The sequence below is a fragment of the Danio rerio genome, chromosome 20 (genome assembly GCF_049306965.1).
Source record: "Danio rerio strain Tuebingen ecotype United States chromosome 20, GRCz12tu, whole genome shotgun sequence".
NCBI classification, from domain to species: domain Eukaryota; kingdom Metazoa; phylum Chordata; class Actinopteri; order Cypriniformes; family Danionidae; genus Danio; species Danio rerio.
In genome coordinates this window covers 33708786-33725781 of record NC_133195.1, presented here as the reverse complement: position 1 = coordinate 33725781, position 16996 = coordinate 33708786, and the positions used below count along the sequence as shown (strand labels likewise).

At 36.3% G+C, this 16996-nt stretch overlaps 2 protein-coding genes across 12 annotated transcripts; both read left to right on the top strand.

The window, feature by feature from the left end:
* Positions 1 to 986: 986 nt before the first annotated feature.
* wtap (WT1 associated protein) lies at positions 987 to 7764 on the top strand. 8 transcript variants are annotated; one of them, XR_012395395.1, is made up of 8 exons: positions 987 to 1147; positions 1918 to 1955; positions 2051 to 2106; positions 2198 to 2256; positions 2410 to 2537; positions 3802 to 4693; positions 6299 to 6453; positions 6561 to 7764. XR_012395395.1 is itself a non-coding variant. In NM_199853.1 (8 exon segments), coding segments are annotated over 7 exon segments (1272 nt in total). In that variant the 5' UTR covers positions 991 to 1147; positions 1918 to 1925; the 3' UTR covers positions 7226 to 7764.
* Positions 7765 to 8002: 238 nt separating this feature from the next.
* On the top strand, positions 8003 to 16583 carry acat2 (acetyl-CoA acetyltransferase 2). Of its 4 annotated transcripts, NM_131370.2 has the most exon segments (9): positions 8039 to 8164; positions 9202 to 9336; positions 10001 to 10182; positions 10664 to 10781; positions 10865 to 11008; positions 12888 to 13010; positions 13111 to 13265; positions 13913 to 14023; positions 15740 to 16583. In NM_131370.2, coding segments are annotated over 9 exon segments (1188 nt in total). In that variant the 5' UTR covers positions 8039 to 8115; the 3' UTR covers positions 15911 to 16583.
* Positions 16584 to 16996: the final 413 nt, after the last annotated feature.

Genomic DNA, 16996 nt, shown 5'->3' with positions numbered 1-16996 from the left:
ATTCGCCACATTACAACCTGCCCTTGAAATTTCAACTTCAACTTGGACTAGACCATACCATTTTGTCAAAATAGGGGTCTGAGAAAATTTTTTTTGTATTTTTATTGATTGCAGACTAAACTATAAAGAATATTTCCGTGTAAAAATAAATTATGAATATTTGAGAGCATAGTATATATTATATATATCTCAAGGGATCGATAGTACTACAATGTAAAGAGGGTGCAAAAACCATGCCCCCTGTCCCAGTTGGTGTAATTCAGTCAGTCATTCTAGGCCTAGGTCCAGAGTGAGACAGTAAATAAATGGTTTCGTTTTAGAACTTTTGTTGCCTGATTTATTAGGATTGTACATTTTGTTTTGCTTCACATTAAAGCAAAATGAATAGCTCAATTTCTTTCCACTTAGTAATTTTGCAAAGAGATTACAAGCAATGGGTTAAGAATTACACAGATCGTAATTCCTATGGCGAATATCTAATGTAATTAACTTGATCATGTATGTATATAGAGAGAGTAAAACGTGTTATCGTTTAGTTAGCATTAAAGCTTACATACCAGGGTTGCCAGATCAATCAAAAGAAACGTGTCAGAAAACAAACCGGATATGAGAAAGGACTTTTGGAAAACACTAAACAGGACACACAAAATATATATTTTAGTCCTTCTTTTCTTGTGCCTTTATTATTGATGTCGTGGTGGTCGGTATGTTTTGTGTGGTAATTTGTCTTTTACAACTAGCTACCTACACCTAACTAACTAACAAAGCAAAAATGAAGTCAATTAATAAATGAATGATTATATACATTAACGTTTGAATGTATGCATGTAAGTTATAAATAAGCTATGTTATCATAATTGTAATAGGTTGTTTGTTGTACTGTAAAAGATGCACTGTTGTTCAATATCAACCTGGCAACACAGTGACAGGAACGTGCTCCTCCTCCTCAGCGCTCGCGCGAACGAACACACTGATGCTGTGCGGCTGAACATCGCGCACACGCTGGTCATGGCGGACGGGCTACCTTTCGTCTAAATAAAAAACGCAACATTTTCCCTATCCCGAGAACTATATTAATAAAAATAACTCTTTCGTATCTCACATTGGAAGACATACGTGTCATTCTGGTCGAGGCGAACCGGCTCTGGTAAGTGGTAGGGATTTAATACGGCTATTTCAGATAAAGTGCTGCTTCTCGGAGAGGGAGAGTCTCTTCCTTCTCCGCCATTTTGTGACAGCGAAAATGCTCCAAGAAGGCGCCGGTACATTTTTATTCCTGTGCGTCTGCAGTCATTTATTGTCTATGTTTTAAGACGAATCTGCATTATCGGCTACGTAAGTTCTTCATGTCTTCCCCGGGAGTAACGAGCACCGTTCCTGAGACTATGAGAATGGCGCGCGGTTGTTTGCGGCGCAGAGCGTTTACCAAGTCAAATCGTTAATTGACGAACTCAATTCGCCTGAATTACGAAACTAACCTTCTTGTTTGGCTATATGAAATAATATTTAAGGGCTACAGTTTGCATTTTTCGATTATAATACGTTAAATGTGCAATTCAAGATGCATATAACGTTTTAGCAGTAAGTTAAGGTTAGGTCAAAATGTTAAGTGATATTTTTTCACATTTTCGCAGTTTAGTTTGTTTCCACATGTTTGCTGCATTTAATTATCAGAAAGTGAATAATTGGCCTTAACTAAGCAAATTCCTCCACAATATCTGTTGTAATTGAGAAACAACAACCTCTCCCTCGCCTGGTGGCCTATATTCGTTATAGCACACGTGTAGGCGTGTGAAATCCATGCAACTGTCTCTAAATCTTTTCTGCATATTGTTGCTTGAAATTGCGTGTGTAGGTTTGATTCATTGATTTATTTGAACTTACTAAGTGTTTGGTTTGTATGCTTCTGTCTTGCAGAGATCAGAATGACCAATGAAGAACCTCTCCCGAAGAAGGTGAGCTCTTTGTCCCAGTCTAATCTGATTATATGATTCTTTCTCCTGAACAAGGTCTCTTTATGAGTCTTTATTTTCTTTTTATGTACTTGCAGGTTCGCCTTAGTGAATCTGACATGAAGACGCTGACTCGAGAGGAGCTCTGTACCAGGTATGTAACCATTCTCTCTCCCGCAAAAACAAAGTATGCAAGTTGAAAGATTCTTGATTGTAATGCTGGTATGTTTTCTTTCCGGGTGTAGGTGGAAACAGCATGAAACTTACGTCCAGATGCTTGAGGCGAAATATGCTGATTTAAACTGTAAGTATGCACATCTTAAATGTTCTGAATAATTCATAGTCTTGAGTGCTTTACTCAAGCACAGAGTGTTCAGTCTTTGTGTTAAAGTAATGTTATTGCATAAAATGAATTGTTGGTAACTAATGCATTTGTTTCATGTTGAAATGTCTGCAGCCAATGACGTGACAGGCCTGAAAGAGTCTGAGGAGAAGTTGAAGCAGCAACAGCAGGAATCTGCACGCAGAGAGAACATTCTGGTGATGAGGCTTGCTACAAAAGAGCAGGAAATGCAAGAGTGTACAGTAAGTTTTTTTTTCTTTTTTTTCTTAATCACTACTACATCTGTTTACTTCTGCTTTATGATCAAGTCTATTCTTGGAAATATGTCAGTTTGTTTGAGTAGTACTGAGTGTCTGAGTTTTGTAGGTGCTGCCTAAGTTGCACACTTCCCTACTATAAGTAGGTGCAAATAGTAAGTTATTCAAAATGAGTATCCACTCAAGAAGAGTGCATGTGATTTGAGATGCTGCTTCTGCTCATGGGTCCCCACCATGATGATTTCTTTTTGTTTACATATAGCAGATGCATTTCTTTTTCTAATGATCTGTGAGACATCAAAAAACATTGCAAATGTAATAGCTGCTATGATCTAGTCAAATGTGTTTTCAAATGTCGGCCATGCAAATTCTAGCTGTAATTTATCATGCTGTACTGAAGCGGATATGAGCATAAATTTTCCAACATTTCAACATGCTGGCATAAAGCAAAACAAATGCAAGTGGTGGCGGATGCAGGCTTGTGCATGTCTACAGTGTTCCACCTTTTACTGCAACTTTCACATTCAGGCACAAACTTTATTTGTAGCAGGTACAAATGACATTACGAATAGGGTTTGGAGTTTCAACTAGACTAGTTTTCATTGCGGTGATTGTTTAATATTGGGACATCAAAGCACTTCAGTTATACAAGCTACTCATTAACTAGACAATGAGCTTGGTATTAAACAGTTGTTTCAAAAATTAAAACTTTAACTGTATACTAGTTTCAAAGCTGAAGTTTTTTATTTATATAAACAGGGTTCATACCATCATAGAAAACCTAGAAAAGTCATGGAATTTTGACATGGTGTTTTCCAGGCCTGCTAAAGTTTTGGAAAAACAAAAGCCACAAAGTTTTGGAAAAGTCATGGAAATTGGATATCTGTATACTTGAATAAAGGTTTTTTACTTTTCTTCCTTGGCCAATCATATACTCTCAAATTATTAGTGCGGTGTAAGCATTATCTAAATCAAATTTACATAGATATAAATTGAAACTAAATGGATTGTTGCGTATTTTATGATATGCTGTAATAAATTTGAACTTGCATTGTTTTTCTTTTACCTCATATATGTAGATAATGCATGAAACATTAGGCCATAAATATTTACTTGTAAGTCTTAGAAAAATCATGGAATTTTATTAGCAAAAATATGTATGAGCCTTTTATATACGTACTTGCATACTCCATTGACTTTTAATTTTTAGTTTGAAATGCTGAGATTCTAATGGTCTCTTACCTTGCAGACCCAAATCCAGTACCTGAAGCAAGTCCAGCAACCGAGTGCAGCTCAGCTGAGATCGTCCATGGTGGACCCAGCCATCAACTTATTTTTCCTCAAAATGAAGGCTGAACTGGAACAGACTAAAGACAAACTGGAGCAAGCCCAAAATGAACTGAGTGCCTGGAAATTTACACCTGATAGGTAAACTAAAATAACTCCCCCCTCCAAACAAAAAGTCAAGACTTTCCTGATTCACCCCCACCTTCTCCTCTGCAGGAGTGCAGATAATGGTGGGGGAAGACTGAAATGTGTTGCTCACAACGAGACTCAGACTTTAAAGCAAAAAAGCTCAGAACAAAAGACATTTTTCTTTTGTATTGCCCTGCTATTACACATACCGTAATGTAAAATCAGAACAGAACACGGCAGTTTGGTCAGGTGACACTTTTGTTTCAGCTCTTTCTCTCCCCCCCACACCCCTCATGGTACAGAAGCCTGAAGGAATCGGGACTGTTCCTGAAGAGGTGGTCACGTCGGAAACTCAGCCCGTGTTAGAAAGCTTCCTGTAACAAATAAGGCGGCCTATGAAAGACTTGAGCAAAGCGTTGGCTCTGGAGCTGGTTGAACTGTAGTTTGCAGGTCACTGATTGAACATTTAAAACATGACATGGCCCAACTAAATGTGTTGCAGAGGAAAATGCCCCCATATAAACTCCATCATAGATGCTTTGAGACTCTGGTTAAGAATCTAGAATGTAAAACAGGGAGGCGGGAATGTAGTGTGATGCAATGAAATGGGGGTGGAGTTAAGCAATCTTAAGACTTTGGGGGAGAAAGCCTTTATGATGTAAGACTTTGGGGGAGGAATCAGACATTCTGATCTGCAAAGACTTTCATATATGTTCATCTCACAGGTGCGACATACGGTACAGTGTCTTAAACCTTTTATCTTTTTTTGTGTTCGTAATATTATACTTTGTTTTTGCTCTGGAAACACTCCTTGCATTCACAGTAGAGTGGTCCAAACGAATTGAATTTATTTAAAATTGGCTGTTGCACTGCTGTGGATGCGAATATAATTGTTCTTTTCGATGTGAATGCAAATGTGCCATGTGTGATAGTAATATGTGTGAATAGTACAGCTATTCAATGTTCAAATGTCTGTGTATGATCATTTGTATTTTAACTTGTGTACCTTTCTAATCCACTTTTTATTTTTCGGTCATCCAGTGAAAGTTTAATTTTCTTTTTTTTTTTCTCTCAGGTCACAAATTTTTTGCAGGTATTTTGCTCATTAGAAATGTTCTAGCAAAATCTTACACTTCAACTTTGTTGGATTTCCTATCTGAGTGAATCAAAAGTAGTTGAAAATATTTAGTCAAAAGTCTTTTGAAATATTGACTGCTCTAAAGTGGCATAAAGAATTAAGCGGTTGTCATTGGAAGTTAGTTGTAGGATTCCCATAAAAGTTGCTGAATTGGTTTAAGGAAATTGTTTGTATTTGATTGTTGTTACATTTGATCTCAAACTGCTCTTAAATGTAAAATGTGAGCATTCGTTCTGAAGAGAGTTTAAGTCTTATTGTTTAAGGACAGTAGTGTTACTGCTGTATCTGGCAGAAAAGCACTCAAGTATATTCTAATACTAAAGAAAACATCAACATATCAGTATAATCTTTGCCAAGTTTTTTACTGGAAATAGGTTAAAGGTGCTGCTAATTTAAATGAAGCGCTCTGGCCATGCAACTTTATTGCATCTTTGTAATATTTTGCAGTGATAAGAAATTGATCTGCCTACTGTCAAGACTCTTTGTCATGTAGTATAGAACCAGTCATTTTTTTAATCAACTGATGCAGATATTGTTGGTAGCTCGTAGCTACTTTTAGATTAACAGGTAGGTACTAATAGTCACTGAAATGGAAATTGCTAATTGGTTTTGTACCATGGTCAATTACCTGGAGTACTATCCTGTTAGATGCGTTCAGATGTATTGCACTTGTTGGTTTACTTGATTTGGTCTGCCAAATGTTCATGCATCTTTTCCCAGTATTGTTTAAACTGTTACTTGATTTTCTTGATTGTTGTTGAGTATGTTTACATGCACACCAGGAAACTGCTTATTGCGAAAGATTTGTGAAAGTATCATTGTGCTGACATGTTTTGTCAAAGCAGCATATACCTGTGGCACGATTAGCATTTATTTGGCTGCCTGATCTTTTTCCATGCACTCTTCAAAAAGCTGCCTATGCATTTACATGACTACATAAGACACAATCTCTGCTAGCATTCTGCCAATGTTAAATCATGTTGACTTTCTTAAGAATACCAAGCTGTTTTCATTAGTGCTTGTAAACATACTCTAATGGTCAACTATATTTACCAGTCCGAAGACCAGTGTGGCCATTGGAGAGTTGGAAGCTATTTCTGGTTGTTACCTTCTAGTTTGTAAATGCAATGGTCACTTGTGTTGACCCTGTGGCCATGTTCACGATGTGATGTTAGACTTGTTTCCCTTGCAGCCAGACTGGTAAGAAGCTGATGGCGAAATGTCGCATGCTGATCCAGGAGAATCAGGAGTTGGGTAGGCAGCTTTCCCAAGGGCGCATAGCCCAGTTGGAGGCCGAGCTTGCCTTGCAGAAGAAGTACAGCGAAGAGCTCAAAAGCAGCCAAGATGGTGAGCGAAAGTCTTTCTTTGGTCAACTCCATTCTGGATTGTTTTGAGCAGATCTCCACTCATCTTTGTGTGTTCTCTTTTTTTACCCATGTATTTTTGTGGTCCAGAGCTGAATGACTTCATCATTCAGCTGGATGAGGAGGTGGAGGGCATGCAGAGCACCATCCTGGTTCTGCAGCAGCAGCTGAGGGAGACCAGGCAGCAGCTGTCTCAGATGAACCAAACCCAAGGCACTTCTAGTGGAGCTGGCCCAAGCAGAACTTCCCCTTCAACAGCCTCCGAACCTTCCACTCAGAGTGAACCAGCCAACGCCTCCAGTTCAAATGTGGGGAAAGACTGCGGAAGGGTGTCCAATGGACCCTCCAATGGGAACTCATCTCAGAGGGGTGCATCTGGCTCTAGTTTGTACAGGGAAGCAAGCAGTGCAGATGAAGATTACCCTCCATCACCCTCTGTCTCCAGCCCCACCCATGATGGCATATCAAAACTCTCCAACCACTCAGAAGATGCAGTGAGCCAGAGGGGTGGAGAAGGGTACGTGACTCAGCTAAGTGCAGGCTATGAGAGCGTGGACTCGCCTACAGGCAGTGAGACGTCAGTGACCCAGCACTCGAACGATACAGACTCCAATGCTGACTCCCACGAGGCCGCTGCTGTCCCCAAAGGCAGCAGGACTGCAGGTACGCGGCACAGCACTCAGAATGGCCTGGACTCATCTGCAGCAGCAGTTGCCACCAACACCTCCAATGCCTCTGCAGGGTCTGTTTTGTAACATTCTTCTAGTTTCTGTTCATTTTTTTTTTTTTTAAGTAACTCACAACAAATAAACAAAACAACCCGTCACACTTCAGGCCAGTTAGTTCTTGTTCAAGAAGTGGTCAAAAGCATCACTTTTGTTTTGTACCCTCCTTCCCATCATAACCTATTTCAGTACATTTGCTACATGCTCGAAACTGATTACGTTTATAAAATGAGCAACACTGCGTTTGTATATTTGATTTTTTTTAATGAGAGTTTTAAACCATTTTCCTCTGTCGAAGTGATATAAACACTCGGTTCTGTACTGTTCATTTGCTCACTTGCTAGAACTCTGAATGATTTAGCTATGTGTGATGTATCAATGCTCAAGTCTTGAAACTGCAAGTTCAGAGTCCTTAGTTTCCTGATGTTGAACTTTTTTTGTTCCTCTACATGACGAGAGAAAACGTTTTTGTTTGACTTGTGTGTAGTTTTTCAAGACGTATCTTGTTAAATTCTGATTTCGATCCTTTTCATGTACTGACCAAATATCAATAAAGAGTTTTAATATGACTCTGTTCTTGCTTTGTTTTTCTGCCTTGAATTGTCAAAATGATTGTCTAACAACATCAAGTTAATGAATTAAATAAAAGTTTGATGTTCTGCTGTAAAGTGACATTTTAATAAACAACTGATTTGTAGAGAAGATTGGGGTTTAGGTTTTAGTTAGCCGTCCACACCGTTAGATGGCGCTACCTCAAAATAAAACCAATGCATCCTACTTTTGTGTCCTGATGACGACAAAGCTTTCGTATTCGTTTATCAAATGAATGGGACACCGAGAAGTAGGACGTTCCGCAGTACAACCTGCATTCAGACAGAGTCAGCCTACCAAGCACATAACCAACCTACCGGACAGCAAAGATGAACACGGATGCGATTGTTATCGTTTCTGCCGCAAGGACTCCTATAGGTAAACTTAATCTCATATATCCTATCTTTATGGCTCTTTTCTCACAATACTAAGTAACGTTACATTCTACCTTTTAGCTGTTATCTGCAGCTTGTTTATGGGTTACAGTAGAAAGTTGTATGTCCTGTATGGTTAAGTTACATGAATGAAGAACAAAACAAGGTGATCTGCACGACGAATCTTGTTGAAGGAGACTGTTTGCCGTAGTAAATCGTATTTTTTTGTCACAGTTGTTGATTTGAATGATTGTGCTACACGGCTGTCTTGGACTGTCTCGCTATGGTGCAGAAGGAAAGTAAAGCCGCTCTTATTGGTTGCTCAGCGTTCTCTGCCGAGTATTCGTGCTCTGATTGGTTGCTCGGTCTTCTCCCTAGTGTTTATTATCCTCTGATTGGTCATGTTATTGTAGCACCATGGCCAGGTCAGTCGTCAAAACCTTCACAAATCCTTAAACACTATTAGATAGTATTCATTAAGTAAATAATCAACATTTTAAAAAAAATATATATATAATTTGCTTAATAATTAATACAAATATCTAAATATATCACAAATAAAGCATTAAAACTGTATTTTTGTCTGTTTTCACATACATGTGCTTTTAGTGTTTTGTCCTTTACTATTATTTAGTAACTATATTTGCTATTATTTAATCACATTGATTAGCTGTAAAATGTTAAGTAAGTAAACTTTCCCAATGATGGGTTAGGGCTGGAAGGGCATCCTCTGCGTAAAACATGTGCTGGATAAGTTGGTGGTTCATTCCGCTGTGGCGTCCCCTCATTAATAAAGGGACCAAGCCGGAAAGTAAGAGGAATAAATGAATGATAAGTAAACCTCTGGTGACACAAATGCTAAAAAAAAATATATGTATATATAAAAAAAAAAAAAAGATTTTATAACAGTTGGTTTTGTCACGGTATAGATTACCTCTATTATCAAAAAATAGATGACATGGGTAAGCCTCTTTTCTTTTTTCCTTTCTTTAATTGTTCATTTAACACAAAAGTATAAATATTTTTGCCTTTTATCTACAGGGGCATTTAATGGAACCCTAAGTAGTGTACCCCTCCATGAACTGGGAACGCTGGTCATTAAAGATGTGCTGAAGAGGGTCAATGTGAAGCCAGAAGAGGTCTCAGAGGTCATTATGGGACATGTCCTGACTGCAGGTGAGAATTTAACACTAAATGGTGTTCTACATAGTGTTTTCTAGCCTGCTTGCCATATTAATATATAAAGCTCTTCAGTGACAGTGAAGGTATAGTTCATATTTTTATGTACATATGTTAAACACACTACATGCACTCAACATTTCAAAAAATAAAGATTGCTCCTTGTCTTTGTCTGCATTCTTTCTCTCAAAAATCTAAATAAAATAAAATAAAAATCTAAAATATACATTTAAATAATTGACTTGTCAAAACAGGTGTCTGATAGTTTTAGCTTAAAATGCTATCACACATTCTTCACAGCGGATGCCCTTCTGGCTAAAACCCATCACTGGGAAACACCCATACACACCTATTCACACTCATACACTATGTACAATTTAGCTTACCCAATTCACCTATAGTGAATGTCTTTGGACTGTGGGGGAAACCGGAGCACCTGGAGGAAACCCATGTGAACACAGTGAGAACATGCAAACTCCACACAGAAATGCCAACTGACCCAGCCGAGGCTCAAACCAGCGACCTTCTTGCTGTGAGGTGACAGTGATACCCACTGCGCAAACAATTTAAACAAAAATCAGCTTAGTGTTTATATTAGTGTTTATAGGTAAATGAATCTAGAGTCATGAATCACTTTAGCTTCTCTTTTCACTCTGTTTAGGTCACGGGCAGAACCCTGCGCGGCAGGCAAGTGTTGGTGCTGGTGTCCCATACTCAGTTCCAGCATGGAGCTGTCAGATGATCTGCGGATCTGGCCTGAAGTCTGTGTGCCTTGGTGCTCAGTCCATAATGACGAAAGAATCCACTATAGTGGTAGCAGGAGGCATGGAGAGCATGAGTCGGGTAAGCCCACTTCTTCCCTCCTATTCTGTTTTACAAAATGTCCCTCACATTCGAAATGACCTTAACGACAAATTACTAATTAAAACATCTTAAAACAGTATTTAGAAAGGTTTTTAAATAGTTTTTGGTGATTATTTTTAAAAACTGTCTATATAGGGTTTTTTTGACTTTCACAATATGCACGTTCCAAACATATTTTAAAAAAGCATGTACCAAAAAAAAAAACATGTACATTTGTTCACAAAGAAGACAATAATATTTCCTCTAAACATTCATACTAAATGCAAATTATATACAGGTCAAGTTTGAAACTTGATTTTGGTTTAGATATTTTATATATGTTTTTGAATTTCCCATTAATCCATATATTTTAGCCAAATGTACTTAGATGTACGCTAAATTTAAAAAAAAAGAGTCATGGGTTTTGGGGAGGGAATTACATAATTAAGAATGACCACACAGAGCTTTTCCTCTCCATTAGGCCCCTCATATAGTGCAAATGAGGTCAGGGGTGAAGATGGGAGATGCTACTCTGCAGGACACTATATTGACTGATGGACTCACAGATGCTTTTTATAATTACCACATGGGAATCACAGGTAATCTCTTAGAACAGACTACATTTGTTGTGTCCTTTTGTAGCAGGGTAATTGAGCTAGTTTTGGTTGTGTTTCTGTCTTAGCGGAGAATGTGGCCAAGCAGTGGGGGGTGTCCCGTGAGGCTCAAGATCAACTGGCTGTGACGTCACAGAACCGAACTGAAGCAGCTCAGAAGGCTGGTTATTTTGACAAGGAAATTGTGCCAGTCACCGTTCCCTCTAGAAAAGGCAAGAGGCTCTTTTCTACTCAGAAATGTACAATGTGTGTGCGCGTGAGTGGGCACGTGCGTGTGTGTGTATACAGTTGAAGTCAGAATTATTAGCCCCCCCTTCGAATTCTTTTTTTCTTTTTTAAATATTTCCAAAATTATGTTTAACAGAGCAAGGACATTTTCACAGTATGTCTGATAATATTTTTTTCTTCTGGAGAAAGTCTTATTTGTTTTATTTCGGCTAGAATAAAAGCAGTTTTAAATTTTTTGATAAACATTTAAGGTGAATATTATTAGCCCCTTTAAGCTATATTTTTGTTCTATTGTCTACAGAACAAACCATCATTATACAATAACTTGTCTAATTACCCTAACCTGCCTGGTTAACCTAATTAGCCTAGTTAAGCCTTTAAATGTCACTTTAAGCTATATAGAAGTGTCTTGAAAAATATCTAGTCAAATATTTTTTACTGTAATCAAAGCAAAGATCAAATAAATCAGTTATTAGAAATGAGTTATTAAAACTATTATGTTTAGAAATGTGTTGAAAAAATCTTTTCTCCGTTAAACAGAAATTGGGGGTGAAATATAGAACTGTTTAAATGTAATGGAAAAAAGTAATATTGTGAAACTTTTAGTCATTTTTTTCCGGTTCAGCTTTGTTATTCCTGTCTTCAATGTCATTTGATTCTTTTTAATCCTCTAATAGAATGATTTCGAGGCCAAGAAACATTTAATAATTCCATCAATGTTAAAAAGAGTTATGCTATTTCATTTTGTGGAGACCATGATAAATTAAATTTCAAGATTCTTTTTAGTAAGTTCGAAAGAACAGGATTTATCAGAAATAACAATTTTTTGTAACATAATAAAATGTATACAGATTATGATTATTAATAATAATAATAATACTTTTATTTATAGGTATAGATATTCGAGGACACCTTACAGTATATCACAGGCACATCATAAAAATACAAGCAGTAAAAAGCAATATATTCCAGAATATTATTTCAGCAAACCATTAAAAGCTATCCTGAACACAAAAAAAATGATCTGAGATTTAAAATTAGAAATAGTGTCCACCTGGAGAATGTAAAGGCAGGGACTTCCAAAACTTTGGTGCTGTGCATCTAAAAGCCCTGCCATTAAATGGCTTTACCTTAGGACAGATAACAGTTGATGATCTCAGTGAGCGCAAAGGAGTGAACAGATGAAGAAGATCACAAAGATAGTGAAGTGCAAGTTATGAAGAGCTCTTATGTTAAGAAAAGGATTTTGTATTGTATACAAGCCAGTGAAGGTGAAAGAGAATTGGAGTCATGTGATCAGAAGCAATCTATGAAGCAAATAGTGCAGTGTGATCGCGGCTTTATAACAGAAGTAGTTTTACCTACTATTACTAGTTTAACAAACTATTCAGATTATCTAAAATTAGTTTGACAAATATCTGAATGTTGGAATGAAGGTTAGTTGCTTTTACTTCTTTTCTTTTCTTGGCCAAAAACATACTCTCACATTATTAGTGCTGTGTAAGCATCATCTATTTTACATAGTTTCAATTTATATTTATATCTTTTGCGTATTTTATGATATGCTGTTTTAAATAAAAAATTTTTTTATAATTTGTCATGTATATGTAGACATAACATGAAATATTAGGTCATGAAAGATGACTTGAAAATCCTGGAAAAGTCATGGAATTTTTGTAGTATAAATATGGATGAACCCTGTATATAGAATGTTTTGAATCTTTTATTTATTAGGGATACATTCGATTTAATCAATTTTCCATAGTTTTTATTTAAAACAATCCAAAATAATAGCAACAGAATTATGCAAAGCAACCAAAAAACAAAAATGAGGCAGACTGTTAACCTTTGTTCCATTATCAGGTCCAGTCGAGGTCAAAGTTGATGAGTTTCCTCGGCATGGCAGCAATATTGATGCTATGTCCAAACTGAAGCCCTGTTTTGTGAAAGATGGCTCTGGTACTGTGACAGCTGGTAATGCGTCAGGTAAATGGTGATATCTTACTCTGTTATGACATAACAGTAGTCATCTTGACAGCCTGTGATGATTTTAATGCACCACTTTTGTGATGGTTTTATTTAACAGGCATAAATGATGGTGCTGCAGCTACTGTTCTTATGAGCCAATCAGAAGCCCAGAGGCGGGGTTTAAAACCAATGGCACGCATCACTTCCTGGGCTCAGGCAGGCCTTGACCCTTCAGTCATGGGCACAGGGCCAATACCAGCTATTAGAAAAGCTGTGAGTGTCTGTTGAGTCATCGCAAGGTTTAATTTAAGAACACGAATGAAGGAGGAAGTCTTGTACACAGTGCTTGGACATTTAGAATTACTCAAAGGATAAATATAATCCTAAAAATGAACAAACAAGTTTTATACACACTTATGTGACAATATATTATAATAAAACTTTCCCTTGAGTTAATTAAAGTATCTTATATTTTGTATAATTTATATAAATTTATAAATATTGAATAAATTATAAGTATGAATAGTTTGTATATTTTGTCTAAATTCAACAAAAGTGCTTTTTTTTATAATGGTAACACTTTACAATAAGGTTGTATTAGTTAATGTTAGTTAATGCAACAAACAATGAACAATACATTTATTATAGTATTTGTTCATGTTAGTTAACATAAGTTAATGAAAATAAAGGCTTATTGTAAGTTCATGTCAACTCACAGCTTTATTACCTAATGTCAACAAGCATGAATTTAAATGTTAACAATGCATTAGTAAATGTCGAACTATTATTAATAAATGCTGTATAAGTATTGTTCGTTAATAGTGCATGTTAGTAAATACATGCACAAATGAAACCTTACTGTAAAGTGTCACCAAAATAATACTACTGTTTTAAGTCAGTTGTTTCGATTCTGTGTCCAGATTGAGAAAGCCAGATGGAAACTAGATGAGGTTGATCTGTTTGAGATAAATGAAGCATTTGCATCTCAGTCTATTGCCGTAGTACAGGATCTTGGTCTAAACCCTGACAAGGTAAGTTATTTTTCCACTTTGTAATACACATACGTTGCTTCATTCAGCTTTACACAATACAATATTGACAGAGTTACCCAATGATTACTTTACCATTAAAAAAAGTGTAATATCATGATGAGTTTCAGCTTTTTTGCAAATATATCTTGACCTTTGTTCTTGACTAATGGTATCAGTGACCAAACTACTACATGAAGATGAAAAAGTTTAACTTAAATAGCTGCCGATGGTGGGTGGATTGATCAGATTTGCTAACACTGAAAGTATTGGTATTAAAAGTGTTAGTTTTTTCCATGAGGGGATTGAATTTAACAATAACTTTTTAACCCTTTATCAACCTCATGTCTAGCAGCTGCTGTTTATTTAATCAATTGAATGGGGTCAATATGTGCCATGTCAACCAAATCTTAGAAATTCCCCTAGCTTAAATTTTTCCTATAATGTTTATAAGCAAGACAAAGTGAAAAAGTCATGAATGTATTTTTTCAATTTAGACATTTTATACATAAAAAAGAAGTTGACTTTGTTACACAAATGTATTTGAATGCATCTTCCAAAAAACAAAAAAACGAATTTTTAGTTTTGGTAATTAATTCCAACATACAATAATGGCATCCAGTGTGTCGCATGATCAACTGCTAAATTCAGATCTGCATTCACATTAAATTGCTTTAAATAGGTTTCTTAAAGGTGCAGTAGGTGATTGTCTTCAGACACATTTTTTGTTGTGCTGGTTGAAAGTCTCTTCACATTCCAATAGTAATGATTAATGTAAATGATCTTAATATATTTATATGTATTTTTATACTCTGGATATGGCATAAAACTAAAAAATGTTCATCCAATTAAATATTGTCGGACCAACAAATAACTTAATGACAACAAGTATCTCAAACTGTCTGTCAACAAATTAGAATTTCTGCACAGCTACTTTAAGCAGACCGATACGTCACTCGCGCGTACACGTGAATCATACGAATCTACCGCTGACAGTGAGACGTCATCAGCCAAACTCTGCATCAACCTGAACTTCTTTCTGAAAAACCAGCCTGGCCTTGTGTCCATAAAACGAAAGATTGTTTCTGAAAGGACTTCTGCCAAAAATGCAGAATCAAAAGTTTTGACACCACAGCTGAAGTGTTACTTTTAGACAGGTTTGTTTTGAAACTATTTTAGCCACGCAAAACTTACAGTTGAAGTCAGAATTATTAGCCCCCCTGAATTATTAGACCGCTTGTTTATTTTTTTCCCTAATTTCTGTTTAACAGAGAGAATATTTCTTCAACACATTTCTAAACATAAAAGTTTTAATAACTCATTTCTAATAACTGATTTATTTAATCTTTGCCATGATGACAGTAAATAATATTTGACTAGATATTTTTAAAGACATTTCTATACAGCTTAAAGTGACATTTAAAGGCTCAACTAGGTTAATGAGGGTAACTAGGCAGGTTAGAGTAATTAGGCAAGGCATTCTATAAAAATTATTTACTGTCATCATGGCAAAGATAAAATAGATAAGTTATTAGAAATGAGTTCTTAACTATTATGTTTAGAAATGTGTTGAAAAAAATCTTCTCTCCATTAAACAGAAATTGGGGGGAAAATATAGAGGGGAACTAATAATTCAGGAAGGCAAATTGAATGACTTCAACTCTATGTTTGAGATAAATGAATGTGCAGCACAATTTTTCATTGTCTCTCTGTCTCTAGGTAAATGTGTGTGGCGGAGCGATCTCTCTTGGTCATCCTCTTGGCATGTCCGGCTGTCGTGTGTTGGTGACTCTTCTTCATGCTCTTCAGAGGACAGGCGGACGGAAAGGAGTCGCCTCGCTGTGTATCGGCGGAGGAATGGGCATCGCTATGTGTGTAGAGAGAGAATAAGGGCAAATGAACACCCTGTAATTTTGAGCTTTTAACCAGACTTTGAATCCAGCTTTTCACATTCAAAACAGATATGAAAACATATGGTAAAACTTAAGTATATATGCAGCGTTAATAGTAAGGAAACAGCCTGCAGTAAAATGCACTCAATTCTGCCTTCTTATCTAAACTCATCTCTAATGTTTCATCATATACAGTGGATCTGTTTTGCACTTAACATGTATTGATTCTCTTCGGGTTTATGGTACATGAAAAGGACTTGTTGAGGTATACCAGCTTTTAAGACATTCCCTTTCTGTATAAATTGTTTACAGTTGCTGAGACACTCATGTAGTAGAGCTTTTATTGGTACTAACAGTAGGCCTGTCCACATGCGTGTTAGTTATGACCTGTAAGTCATATTGTGGTATTTATAAATATTAAATTCATCAGTTGAATGGAGTCGGTCCTGTTTCCAGCACCTTTTCCAGACCTGTCTACACTGTGCAATAGAAAACTGCCTTAGAGAATGTCAAATGTGCCAAAAAGTAAAATTAGCCTCTATCCTGTGCTTCCATTAGGCTGCTTTTAACTCTCTCTTCTCCTAATTAATACCTCAGGGGAAATGCTGTTTACTTATATAGCCCGTGTTGTACTCTTAATATCACTGCCTAATAAAGAACTTAATGAAGAATTCTGTGTCCTACGGTGAATACAAGCAAGTATGGCCACTGTTTGATAAATAATCTAGAAATGTTGATGCACGTTTGACAAATAGAGCTATTGAGCAGGCTTTCTGCCATCCTTATGTTGAAAATAATTAATAAATATAATGGTTTAGTCTGCCAGTTAGTCAGCCAGTTTCTCTCTCTCAAGTTTAAGTTCAAGTTGCTTTACTAGCGTGACATTTACAGTATAGCCAAAGCATTTTAAATATGTATAAGATATGTAACATATTAACATCATCAAATTAATAAAATATACAGTAAATAAATAAATGGCAAAAAAGAAAGAAAAAAACAACTGATTATACATTTGATAATTTTAACAATTACAATAATAATAATAATAAAAAGAAGTCGAGAGTTTTTTAAATAAGATACATGA